Below are 13,960 nucleotides of genomic sequence, written 5' to 3'. Positions count from 1 at the left end.
ACTTCTTCCGAGACTCAGGAACTGGCCAGGAAGTGACAGCCGACACCTTCGTGAGATCCATCTGAATGCTGCCCTCGGTCACCACATACCCCAGGAATGAAACGGTCTTGGCATGGAACTCGCACTTCTCTGCCTTCACGAAAAGAGAGTTCTCCAGCAGGCGGCGCAGGACCAACCGGACGTGGTGCGTGTGTTCTGACAGAGTCTTTGAGAATATTAAAAATATCGTCAAGGTACACAAATACGAACGTATTTAGCATGTCCCTGAGGATATCATTCACTAGGGCTTGAAAAACTGCTGGGGCATTGGTGAGGCGAAGGGCATGACGAGATATTCATAGTGGCCGGTTGGTGTGTTGAACGCTGTCTTCCATTCGTCTCCCTCCCTCATCCGCACCAGATGGTAGGCATTGCGAAGGTCCAGCTTAGTGAATACAGTGGCTCCCTGCAGCAGTTCGAAGGCAGACGAAAGTAAGGGCAGTGGGTAGCGATTCTTAACCGTGATGTCGTTTCAGACCCCGGTAATCTATGCATGGACGAAGAGAACCGTCCTTCTTGCCGACAAAGAAGAATCCCGCTCCTGCGAGGAAGACGACGGTCTAATTATCCCGGAGGCAAGAGAGTCATTAATGTAGTCCTCCATGGCCTTTCTTTCCGGGCTGACAGTGAATACAGACGACCCTTGGGAGGTGCTGTGCCAGGCAGGAGATCAATCGCGCCAGTCATAGGTCTGTGTGGGGGGTAGAGATGTCGCCTTGGATTTGTTGAACACCTCTTTCAGGCTGTGGTAACAGGCCGGAACATTGGATATGTCGGAGGTAGCGCTAGATCCTTCCCGGTGAACGGGCAGGGTGGCCCCCCTTAAACAGGTCTGGTGACAACTCCTTCCCCACTCACGGACTGTTCCTGTCTCCCAGTCGATGTGGGGGGTTGTGCTGACGGAGCCACGGGTATCCAAGAATGAGTGGTTGGCCAGGTGAGTGTAGGAGGTGAAACTGGATGGACTCCTGGTGGTTTCCTGACAGCAGGATTGTCACAGGGGCGGAGATATGAGTGACAGTGCCAAGATGATGCCCATCCAGGGCTCGTGCAGGAATGGGTTGTGTCAGTTGATGATGGTTCACGCCCAGTTGCTGTGCAAGCTCAGGGTCCATGATGTTTGCTTCGGCTCCGGAATCCACAAGGGCGGCCAATGTATGAGTCTTGTCAGAAAGCTGAAGGCGGAGATGAAGCAGGGTCTTTCGGATGGAGGGAGACTGAAGGCTTGTTGAGCTCACCCGGATCTCCCCTACACCTGGTGAGCTGCGGCTTTTGCCCGGACAAGTAGCGACACGGTGATTCTCGCCACCACAGTAGAGGCAAAGGTTGGAGCTTAGACGGCGCCGACGCTCCTCGGGAGTCAGAGCGGCACGGCCAATCTCCATGGGCTCAGGCTGATTGAGTTGGCTATGGGACTTGACAGGCAGGGGCTGGACAGAAGCGGTATCGACCCGAGTACGGATGGCAGGTTGACTGAGACGGCCCTTCTCCCTCCTGGGTCTGTTCGCGTCAATGCGACGGCAAGGTCATGCGGCATCAAGCGTTGAGGGCGGGTCATGGGAAACAAGCTGCGTCCTTGATATAGTCCGCCAGGCTATGGAGGAAGGCTTGCACCAGTGCCTCTGGGTTAAACCGAGCTTTGACTGGCCAGGTACGAAAGTCAATGGAGAAGTCTGCCACTGTCCGATTGCCCTGACGGATGGTGAGCGAGCTTGTGGCACCTTTCGGCTGTTGGCGAGCCTAGGTCAAAGACCTTTAACATCTCCTCCTCAAAGGCACTGAAGGAGGCACAGGCTGGGGTTTGCCGGTCGAATTCCGCCGTTCCCCACAACGAGCCTCGACCGGTGAGATGTGTGATGACATACCCCACCTTGGCTCCCTCTGTTGAGAAAGTCCTGGGCTGTAGTGCAAACTGGATTCGGCAGCTGCTCAAGAATGGTCTTACTTGCTTCTGGTTGCCATCAAAAGCGTTCGGGTTCCCAATCCTTGGTTCAGGAGCGTGGGGATCTGGTGGCAGCACTGCCGGGCCTGCAGCATTGGGACCTCCAGCGGAGGGATGAAGGAGTATCGGTGGTACAGGAACAAAAGGACCAGGGGGGTGCAGGTGGGTAGCCGGGCTTGAGAGTAGTTGCAGGGCTTGGGCTAGCTGTTGTTGCTGCAGTTGGAACTGTTGTTGCTGCTGGTTGAATAGCTGGAGAAGGGAAGATGTCGCCAGCCATCCGATTTTGTCTCCCTCAGAGCGTTCCAGTCGCTGTAGGGCAGTCCTCTCTGGCTCTTCCTCCATCGTGGTCAGGGAGTGCGCTGGGTCCATGATGGTCAGATCGTTCTGTCACGAACAGAAGAGGACCCAAGCGCAGGTTCAAATTCAGAGTTCTTTATTCAAGGTTACAGGCGGGAAGAGGAGTCCCAGGGGGTGTCAGGGGTCTTTCAGGGTCCTCCTGTGTGGTACCTGTGCTCGGGGGTCACCAAATGTCCGGGGGTGTCCAGTCCAAGTGCTTAGTGTGTGTGTTCCCCAGTGATGGGCGGCGTATCGGGCTGAGGGTGGTGAAACGTCTGGGCACGCTCATCTGGTGGTCGGAGACCTGGGGGAACACACACACACAACAGCAATATGAATGGCAGGCAGAAGTACAGATCAGGGCTGGGCAAATATCGTGGTGAGAGACAGAAGGCAGAAGCGAGTTACCGGGGGGCTGAAGATCGGAGAGTAGTCGAGGTCCAGAAGGCAGGTTGGGATAGACGGGGCAGTAGAACAAGGAGGCAGTCAAGAAAGGATCGGTATCACAAACAGGAGTCAGAGCGCAGACAGGCAGGTTACTGGTCCGGGTTTGAAGACGATCTGACAGGGCTTGGCTGAAAACCAGGGCTTGATATACTGGGAGAGGTAGTGGGAAATGCAGTTCAGCTGGCAGAGTAATTAGAACAGAGTGAGGCAAGGTGAGGATGGTGAGTGGGAAATGCAGTGCAGCTGGCCAGGTAACAAGAGCAGAGCAGGGCAGGTGGAGCTAGTTAGGCTGAGTAGAGAGGGGAGGTAGCAGTGAAATAATTAATCAATTAATGTTGCTCCGGGGGGAGTGCTCATACATTATAATATCGTTTAGGACCTTGAGCATGGCTGAGGTGCACCCATGACCAGCTCGAAACCGGATTGCATAGCGGAGAAGGTACGGTGGGATTCAGAAATTCGGTGATCTGTTTATTAACTTGGCTTTCAAAAACTTTTGAAAGGCAGGGCAGGATGGATATAGGTCTGTAACAGTTTGGATCTAGAGTGTCACCCCCTTTGAAGAGGGGGATGACCGCGGCAGCTTTCCAATCTCTGGGGATCTCAGACTTTACGAAAGAGAGGTTGAACAGGCTAGTAATAGGGGTTGCGACAATTTCGGCTGCTATTTTTAGAAAGAAAGGGTCCAGATTGTCTAGCCCAGATGATTTGTAGGGTTCCAGATTTTGCAGCTCTTTCAGAACATCAGCTGTCTGAATTTGTGTGAAGGAGAAGCGGGGGGGGGCAAGTTGCAGCGGAGGGTGCAGAGCTGGTGGCCGGGGTAGTGGTAGCCAGGTGGAAAGCATGGCCAGCTGTAGCAAAATGCTTGTTGAAATTCTCGATTATTGTAGATTTATCGGTGGTGATAGTGTTTCCTAGCCTCAGTGCAGTGGGCAGCTGGGAGGAGGTGCTATTATTCTCCATGGACTTTACAGTGTCCCAAAACCTTTTGGAGTTAGTGCTACAGGATACACATTTCTGTTTGAAAAAGCTAGCCTTTGCTTTCCTAACTGCTTGTGTATATTGGTTCCTAACTATATTGGTTCCTAACGCCACAGGATGTTTTTGTGCTGGTCAAGGGCAGTCAAGTCTGAGGAGAACCAGGGGCTATATCTGTTCTTAGTTCTGATTTTTTTGAATGGGGTATGCTTATTTAAGATTGAGAGGAAAGCACTTTTAAAGAACAACCAGGCATCCTCTACTGACGGAATGAGATCGATATCCATCCAGTATACCTGGGCCAGATCAATTAGGAAGGCCTGCTAACTAAAGTGTTTTAGGGAGCGTTTGAGAGTGATGAGGGGTGGTCGTTTGACCGCGGACCCGTTACGGACGCAGGCAATAAGGTAGTGATCGCTGAGATCCTGGTTGAAGATAGCGGAGGTGTATTTAGAGGGTAAGTTAGTCAGGATGATATCTATGAAGGTGTCCATGTTTACGGATTTAGGGTTGTACCTGGTAGGTTCCTTGATAATTTGTGTGAGATTGAGGGCATCTAGTTTGGATTGTAGGATGGCTGGGGTGTTAAGCATATCCCAGTTTAGGTCACCAAGCAGTACGAACTCTGAAGATAGATGGGGGGCAATCAATTACATATGGTGTCCAGGGCACAGCTGGGGGCTGAGGGGGTCTGTAGCAAGCGGCAACAGTGAGAGACTTATTTCTGAAAGGTGGATTTTTAGAAGTAGGAGCTCAAACTGTTTGGGCACAGACCTGGATAGTATGATAGAGCTCTGCAGGCTATTTCTACAGTAGATTGCAACTCCGCCCCCTTTGGCAGTTCTATCTAGATGGAAAATGTTGTAGTTGGGGATGGACATTTCTGAATTTTTGGTGAACTTCCTAAGCCAGAATTCAGACACTGCTAGAACATCAGGGTTGGCACATTTATGTTTTGCCAGGAGCAAACAATGTGGTGAGAGCTGATGGAGGTCTGACCCACTGACAGTCAGAGAGACTTTACCACTTTTACAACAGAGATATGGCCCTCAGATGACTCAACCTGTGTAGCATAATTACTGTGAGAGCTGAGAGTTATGCATAGTGGCTATGTAAACAGTAGGTGGTGCTGTTGATTGCTTTCTATTTCCATTCTACTCATTTGCCTTCTAATCAGGTTCCAATGTGAGACGAAATGAACATTCCATTCATCAGCAGTTCAGTACTTGGGCTGTTTACCTGAACAGTACTACATCGTATCCTTTAAGGCAGTGTCAGAGGTCAAACAGAAAAGGAAAACTCTCATTCCTGATGTTGAGTGGTCGACTGCCTTGGTATTTAAAGGGATTAGCAGGATAATAGACCGTGACTCAAATATGACCTATCAAGCCCTGCTCATGATAAACATCTGTTAACAAAATCACTGTAATTACAGCATTTTGTATGCTCTATCAGGAAGGTCAATACCACTTTCTGTTAACTGGATGTGGCAACTAACTAGGGGTTAGTTGGGGCTAAAGTCCATCCTCATCTCCACTTAAAATTCTATCCATCTAACCTATGAATCACACTTTTAAACATATTTAAGCAGGTTACACAGGAACCCATCATATTAGAGGCATCCTTAATGTTCACACACATGACAGCACAAGGAGAGAGCTGGAGTGAGTCAAGTGATGACTCCTATTCCACAAGTGATGACTGGAGTGAGTCAAGTGATGAGATCAGTTCACACTCCTTTGGAGTCAGGTTACAAATTGAACCCCCCATTCGGAAAATCCAGGGTGTACTTTCCAAGCTTACCCCCACACACAATGGTTACATTCCCAAATCTCAATTCTGCTCCTATCTGTGGCAGTGCCGTCTGGATCTGTGGGTTTATTTGGGCTCCTTCTGTCACACAATCTGCCTTTTACTGTTCACCCATTGCCCTTAGTGAACCACTTTACATTGATCATGTTACACAGATGTTGATCTATACACAGCAAATTGGCCAGTGTTACCTAGTGTTGATTTTGCAATGTAACATTTCTAGTGTTGAGTTTGTTACATTAACCTAAATTAAATTAACACTTTTTGGTGTAAAAGAACCCCAGTGTTGGTGTTAAACCAAAACCACGCACTTCATTATCATATTTCCATCATACCCTATTGCAGGTAGATTTTTAGATACTCTAGGAAGTTTGTAGAACTGATAATGAATCTATATTTTTAAATAATTTAACCTCTGAACTATTTGTCTTCAATCACAGTATATTTTCAATATAGAGTTTATTTGCGGCGCTATTTAGCGGATTAGTTATTTTTTTGTGTTCTCAAACCAGTGAGATTAACATTCTTCATAAAGAATATGGGCAAAATTTAATTATTGACAATGAAAAAGCACACAGCCATGACAATGCAGGATTGGCTTTGGGCCAAGTCTCTGAATGTCCTTGAGTGGCCCAGCCAGAGCCCGGACTTGAACCCGATCGAACATCTCTGGACAGACCTGAAAATAGCTGTGCAGCAACGCTCCCCATCCAACCTGCGAGAGCTTGAGAGGATCTACAGAGAGGAATGGGAGAAACTCCCCAAATACAGGTGTGCCAAGCTTGTAGCGTCATACCCAATTAGACTCAAGGCTGTAATAGCTGCCAAAGGTGCTCCAACAAAGTACTGAGTAAAGGGTTTGAATACTTATGTAAAAGGGATATTTACGTTTATTTTGTAATACATTTGCAAAAATATCAAAAAAACTGTTTTTGCTTTGTCATTATGGGGTATTGTGAAAACATTAATGAGGGGGAAACTATGTAATCCATTTTAGAATAAGGCTGTAACGTAACAAAATGTGGAAAAAGTCAAGGGGTCTGAATACTTTCCAAATGCACTGTAACTCTACAATTCACTTGATAGGCAATGCACTCTGGGAAATATGCAAATAAGACTTTAGTTTAAACATTTACGTCATTTAGAAGACGCTCTTATCCAGAGCGACTTACAGTTAGTGCATACAATTTTCAAACTGGCCCCCCGTGGGAATCGAAACCACAACCCTAGCGTTGCAAGCGCCATGCTCTATCAACTGAGCTACAAGAGGCCAAACTAATTAGTGTGTTCATTTAACATTGAAAAGTGTGAACCCGTATAGACAATGGACCAGAGTAAAATTTAACACTCTGTGTAGATTTAACGCTGGAGAATTTAGTACAAGAGGAAAGATTTATGTACAGTAAAATATCTCTAGCGCAGATTAACCACACACAATGCTCAAACTTTTCTTGTAGAATTTAAGAATTCAAAAGGCAAGCCTCCAAATGTCTGCAGGAAGATGTGTCATCAAATATCTCAGAAAACTTGAACTGGAGCTTACAACTATAAATAAACATCCTTACACCTCATATTCTTGAGAAATTCTTGCAAGAAACATTAATACACAAGGTTCATTGAACTTGATTCAAGAGGAATCCATGTTTACGGAGTCAAAAACTGCTGCCAGATATTGTTACAGTCTTGGAGTACATCAAGACCAGGCAAATTCAAATCTAAACCAATTCCTTAAACTGTGTGAAATGTACTTTCACAGCAATACTCTATGTTGTTGCAATGCCTATCACTTTCAAAACAATATTGTACGTTGTAATTTATTGTAATGTAAAGATGTTGTTTTTTAATGCTCAGAAGCTCAAAAACCCAGATAACCCAGACCTTTTCAAACCTTTTCTATTTCAAAGCTGTTGACACAGTACCCAACACATCATGCACATTCACTAAGAGCTATTAGGATCTGTATGTAAAACTAGTTGAAACACATTGTTTAATTACATGCTTATATAATATGTTTTTACTCTACTCAGCATATATTCTCTGTGTTTTTTGTACATGAAGCCTTCCATTGGAAATTGAATGATATTTATGGCAATGACATTTTAGTCATTTAGCAGACGCTCTTATCCAGAGCGACTTACAGTTAGTGAGTACATACATTTTTCATACTGGCCCCCCATGGGAATCAAACCCACAATCCTGGCGTTGCAAGCGCCATGCTCTACCAACTGAGCTACAGGAGGCTTAAAGATAAAGATAAGTGTTATTGCGCAATGGCAAGGTCGTCATGCAGAAGTGAGTTTTTGCACAGGGGTGGCGTCAGGGAGATGGGTTTGGGCAAGATGATCAGTAATATCCTTTTGAAATGCCTCAGGGCAAAATAAAAAGAGAGAGGTTGATTGTAACACATCAATTAAACTACTGTATGTTATTTTTATTTTCATCTTTGAAATTGATGTTCTCAATCTTTCTGTTTGGAAGGATCAGTGACAGTATCTGATGTATCAACCAAGTAGTGATTATAAATGACCCTTTCCTCCCAATTAAAAATGGTCTGCTAAGACGTGGGTTTATGTGGGTGCTTTGATTGCTATGATTGGCAACGTGTCTAATCCAAAAACGTTTTGGGACATAAACTTTGCATTTATGCCTCGATTCAATCTGTAGCGCTGAAGAGCTGTTGACGTACAAAGTCATGTTTGCTGTCTCAAGTGGATGAGTGTTTGTGGGATTGGCCAGAGGCCACTTGTGTATGGGAAGAGAATTGAAAACTGGAAAGCAGTCAACCTCAGACATGTTTGGATCTGTGTTCAATACTAATGTGATTGGGCATTCAGAATATTTAGAACAGTGGTTACATTTTCACTCTCCTATTCCACTAATATAGATGTAGGATCTTAATTTGAGCAAGTTTGCTATAGCAGGACATTAATCCTGCAGCAAGAGGAAATGTGAATTATTATGTGGATTCTAATTAATGCTCAATCTTTTTATGGGTTGATACATTTTACGTAAGGGCAAGGGGTTTCTGATGACTCTGTTTTGTCTGCAGAGTTGTATTGTTCCTTCTCCTGTTCGGGAATTCTCCATTATTTCTGGGAAATTCTCAATTGTCAATCTCAGGAAGTGGTCCTTTTCCCTTTTTAGATGAGGCTTTGGCGACTTCATATTTATTTTGATGTTCGGATGGTGGAAGTGTGGATGGGGGTGAGTCAGGGTTGATTACTGCACTTTATTCTGTATTTCCTCTCAAGGGGAGGTCAGGAAATGTCTGCATCCTGTCACCAGGGGATTTTGGTACAACTTTCACCTGATTCCAGTAGCATTGGAAAGGGCCTAATTAACATGGATACTATTGTCCATATACAGTAAGTAAGAAAGAAAACTGTTTGTTAGAAACTCATAAAATGAGTACATGCTACTGTATAAACCTTTTGTTCCTGTTCAGGTCACATGGTCCAGAACAAACTCCTGGATCTAGCAATGAGTATCGACCTCTTTTGCTCACAAGGTCATGATTAACAAAATAACACATGGCTTGAGTCCCCAGTCAAAGGGAATTTGCGATTCATCAACACTTTGTTGAGAAAGATCCTTCCATTTAGACCACATGATTTATGAGTCATCTGCCTCATAAAAGTGTCTCAAGACCTAATGGACCACTAGCAGAAAAATGCATCAATAAAAATCTATTTGGCGCACGGTGACACATTCATGGGTTTCAAATGACTATGTACAAATTATGTTTACGTATATGTATGCATCATATAAAACCATCATGGTTGTTCTGCATACAGCTTTTCTGTATCTGAAAATTAGCATCTCTATAAATCAACAACATCATATAATCAAATAGGCTTATGTATAGAAAAATGTAGATTAATGAAAGCGAGACACACAAATATTTCTGTCATAAGTTTTATTGCTCCTTGTTTTGTAACTAAAATGTTGGGGGTCATCCCTTTTTAATACTGCATACAGCTTTAAACAGCTGAACATTTTGTTCAGTGATGCTCACCCAGTAGCGCTGAGAAGTCAACACAAACATTCACAATAGTCTTCAGATATTCAATCCCAGTCAGATTCATTCTGATAGTTCAGTAAACTAGCATCATAGCTCTAAACTGGTTAATGTAACCTGGAAATGTTTGTACATTGTAGAGTCCATTGCATGAATCTTTAGAGATAACTTTAATATACAACAGTCATAGAAAATCTGCAGTCAGGCTACGCCATAATAAATAACACATTTAATTAAAAAAATACTTTGATTAAATACAGCTTTATCTTAACTATGATAAATAAAATCAGCATATAATACAATATATCACAAAGTCATGCACTCTGCATCCCATCCTTTTAACATAAAAGATATTCAAGATGTCCAATTGCACTTTCTTCTGTGCATTACTTCAGTCTGAATGCTTGTGCAATGTCCCAAAAAGCCTGTCCCAGTGTGTGAAGTACGGAGCATAGTTGGACTTGAACTTCAGATGGTGCAGGTCGTGGTGTGGAGCTCCACCGTAGAGCCCAAAGGGCACCAGTCTATGCGTGGACCAGGGCAGGTCATAGCCACAGTGGTCCTCCACAGAAAGCCAGATATTCAGAACATAAAAGAGCATCTCAGTCAAGGGGTGGCAGCCCAGCAGCAGAGGGTTGACCCCAGCGAAGAAGCCCAGAGACAGGGTCTCCCAGGCCCCAGAGTACTCAGTGGTCAGGGCGAAGGTGGATGTGTGCTTGTGGTGCACCTTGTGGAATGTCCGGTACAGCCAGGGCACCTTGTGGTGAAGCAGATGCCAGATGAAGTATTGAAAGTCAAACAGCAGGAGGCAGGCGACCACATCCCAGATGAGGCGCAGCGTTCCGGGGGCCTCGGCTATGAAACTGGCTGGTCTCCAGAACCAGTGCAGCACAGTGAGAGGGAAGAGGAACACCACATGGTTGTAGAGGGAGTGAGCCAGGCAGCTCCACATCATAGTCCAGGAGACGTGGCTCTTCTGCTGGATCTTAAAGGTCCTGATCCAGGCCAGCCTGGGGGAGAGGAGGTCCAGCACCACGAAGGGCAGGCAGAAGGTGAGGTAGACACTGAGGGAGAAAAGTACAGGGAAGAAAGGTGATCTGAGACACGCATTATATCCCAGTATAAAGTCCCATAGGCTCTGTAGAAGCATTGTGTTCAGTCTTGTTGTGTGTGAGCTTGAAATGTGTGCCTAAACAACCTCCTGCAAAAGCTCTCCCCTTTTATGAGTTCTCTGTGAAAAGTATCTGCCCCCAGTTGTCCTTATAAAGACTTCCTTCTAAGCATCCTTCTAAACTTCTCAGCTAAAGTATTTCAAGGTTTCACTGTATTGCATCATGTTATCAAAGGGAAGAGGAGGACAAGGAGTGTGGTAATGATTGTTTTCTATTTCCATTCCAATGTGTGACGAAATGAACATTCCATTAATCAGAACTAGGGCTGTTTACCTGAACAGTACTGCATTATATCCTTTAAGGCAGTGTCAGAGGTCAAACAGAAAAGGAAAAACTCTCATTCCTGATGTTGAGTGGTCGACTGCCTTGGTATTTAGAGGGAAAAGCAGGAAAATAGACCATGATTCATATATGACCTATCAAGCCCTACTCATGATTAACATCTGTTAACAAAACGACAGTAATTGCAGCATTTTGTATGCTCTATCAGGAATTTCAATACCACTTTCTGTTAACTGGATGTGGCAACTAACTAGGGGTTAGTTGGGGCTAAAGTCCATCCTCATCTCCACTTAAAATTCTATCCATCTAACCTATGAATCACACTTTTAAACATATTTAAGCAGGTTACACAGGAACCCATCATATTAGAGGCATCCTTAATGTTCACACACATGACAGCACAAGGAGAGAGCTGGAGTGAGTCAAGTGATGAGTCTCCCTTTCTGAGTTAAGTTAAGGTGAGATCAGTTCACACTTGTCTTGACTGGTCCTTTGGAGTCAGGTTACAAATTGAGACCATCCCATTACGGAAATTCCAGGGTGTACTTTCCAAGCTTACCCCACACACAATTTGGGACAATGGTCCCAAATCTCAATTCTGCTCCTATTGGGCTCCATCTGTCACACAATCTGCCTACTACTGTTCACCCAATGCCCTCAGTGAACCACTTTACATTGATCATGTTACACAGATGTTGATCTATACACAGCAAATTGGCCAGTGTTACCTAGTGTTGATTTTGCAGTGTAACATTTCTAGTGTTGAGTTTGCTATATGAACTCTGTAAGTGTTAAATTAACACTTTTTGGTGTAAAAGAACCCGTGTTTGTGTTAAATCAAAACCACGCACATCATTATCATATTTCTCATCATGCCCTATTGCAGGAAGATTTTTAGATTCTCCAGAAACTGTGTAGAAATGATAATGAATCTATATTTTTATATAATTTAACCTCTGAACTACATGTCTTCAATCACAGTATATTTTTAACATAGAGTTATTAGTGGCGCTATTTAGCGGATTTGGATGGTTTTGTGTTCTCAAACCATTGAGATTAACATTTTTCATAAAGAATATGGGCAAAATTGAATTATTGACAATGAAAAAGGTGGGATTGTTTTTCCCTTGTCATATAATTGGTACATTTACTATCAATATAGCATTAAAAATTGCTTTACAGATTGCATTTTGGCAACAAAAAAGAATGTTACGTTACAGCCTTATTCTAAAATTGATTTTTTTTTTATGTCCTCATCAATTTACACAGAATACCCCATTATGACAAAGCGAAAACAGGTGTTAAGACATTTTTGCAGATACCTTATTTACATAAGTATTCAGACCCTTGGCTATGAGACTCGAAATTGAGCTCAAGTGTATCCTTTTTCCATTGATCATCCTTGAGATGTTTCTACAACTTGATTGGAGTCCACCTGTGGTAAATTCAATTGATTGGACATGATTTGGAAAGGCACACACCTGCCTTTACAAGGTCCCACAGTTGACAGTGCATCTCAGAGCAAAAACAAAGCCATGAGATCGAGGGAATTGTCCATAGAGCTCCGAGACATGATTGTGTCAAGGCACAGATCTGGGGAAGGGTACCAAAACATTTCTGCAGCATTGAAGGTCTCTAAGAACACAGTGGCCTCCATCATTCTTATATGGAAGAAGATTGGAACCACCAAGAGCTGGCCGCCCGGCCAAACTAAGAAACGGGGGAGAAGGGCCATGGTCAGGGAGGTGACCAAGAACCCGATGTTCACTCTGACAGAGCTCCAGAGTTCCTCTGTGGAGATGGGAGAACCTTCCAGAAGGACATCCATCTCTGCAGCACTCCACCAATCAGGCCTTTATGGTAAAGTGGCCAGACTGAAGCCACTCCTCAGTAAAAGGCACATGATAGCCCGCTTGGAGTTTGCAAAAAGGCACCTAAAGGACTCTCAAACCATGAGAAACAAGATTCTCTGGTCTGACGAAACCAAGATTTTGAACTCTTTTGCCTGAATGCCAAGCGCCACGTCTGGAGGAAACCTGGCACCATCGCTACGGTGAAGCATGGTGGTGGCAGCATCATGCTGTGGGGATGTTCGTCAGTGGCAGGGACTTGATGAAAACCTGCTCCAGAGCACTCAGGACATCAGACTGGGGCGAAGGTAAATGTTCCAACAGGACATCAACTACATGCACACAACCAAGATAATGCAGGAGTGGCTTCGGGACAAGTCTCTGAATGTCCTTGAGTGACCCAGCCAGAGCCCGGACTTGAACCCGTTCGAACATCTCTGGAGAGACCTGAAAATAGCTGTGCAGCGACACTCCCCATCCTACCTGACAGAGCTTGAGAGAATCTACAGAGAAGAATGGGAGAAACTCTCCAAATACAGGTGTGCCAAGCTTGTAGCGTCATACCCAAGAAGACTTGAGGCTGTAATTGCTGCCAAAGGTGCTTCAACAAAGTATTGAGTAAATGGTCTGAATACTTATGTAAATGTGATATTTCAGTTTTTTATTTTGAATACATTTGCAATTTTATTTTTATTTTTACTGTTTTTGCTTTGTCATTATGGGATATTGTGTGTAGATTGATGAAGGGAAAAAACAATTTAATCCATTTTAGAATAAGGCTGTAACGTAACAAAATGTGGAAAAAGTCAAGGGGTGTGAATACTTTCCGAATACACTGTAACTCTTCAATTCACTTGAAAGGCAAGGCACTGGGAAATATGCAAATTGAGCTTTAATATTGCAGATAGATTGTAACTTCCATCAATGTAATTGTCTGCATCACTTCCAAACCCCCATGTTTTTTTTCTTGCAAATATATATATATACACACATATACATATACATACATACACATACACATACATACATATAAATAAATATACTTACATATATATACATAACATTAAAAAATATATATTTCCCT

At 44.1% G+C, this 13,960-nt stretch overlaps 1 protein-coding gene across 1 annotated transcript; it reads right to left on the bottom strand.

The window, feature by feature from the left end:
* Positions 1-9,463: 9,463 nt before the first annotated feature.
* LOC121547961 (cholesterol 25-hydroxylase-like protein) lies at positions 9,464-10,749 on the bottom strand. The gene has a single exon (XM_041859363.2). The coding sequence runs from the start codon at positions 10,720-10,722 to the stop codon at positions 9,964-9,966; it is 759 nt and encodes a 252-aa protein (XP_041715297.2). The 5' UTR covers positions 10,723-10,749; the 3' UTR covers positions 9,464-9,963.
* Positions 10,750-13,960: the final 3,211 nt, after the last annotated feature.

This window comes from Coregonus clupeaformis, chromosome 31 (genome assembly GCF_020615455.1).
Source record: "Coregonus clupeaformis isolate EN_2021a chromosome 31, ASM2061545v1, whole genome shotgun sequence".
Classification (NCBI taxonomy): Eukaryota; Metazoa; Chordata; class Actinopteri; order Salmoniformes; family Salmonidae; genus Coregonus; species Coregonus clupeaformis.
Note: the sequence above shows the minus strand (reverse complement) of the source record. Positions and strands in the feature narration are given on the sequence as shown.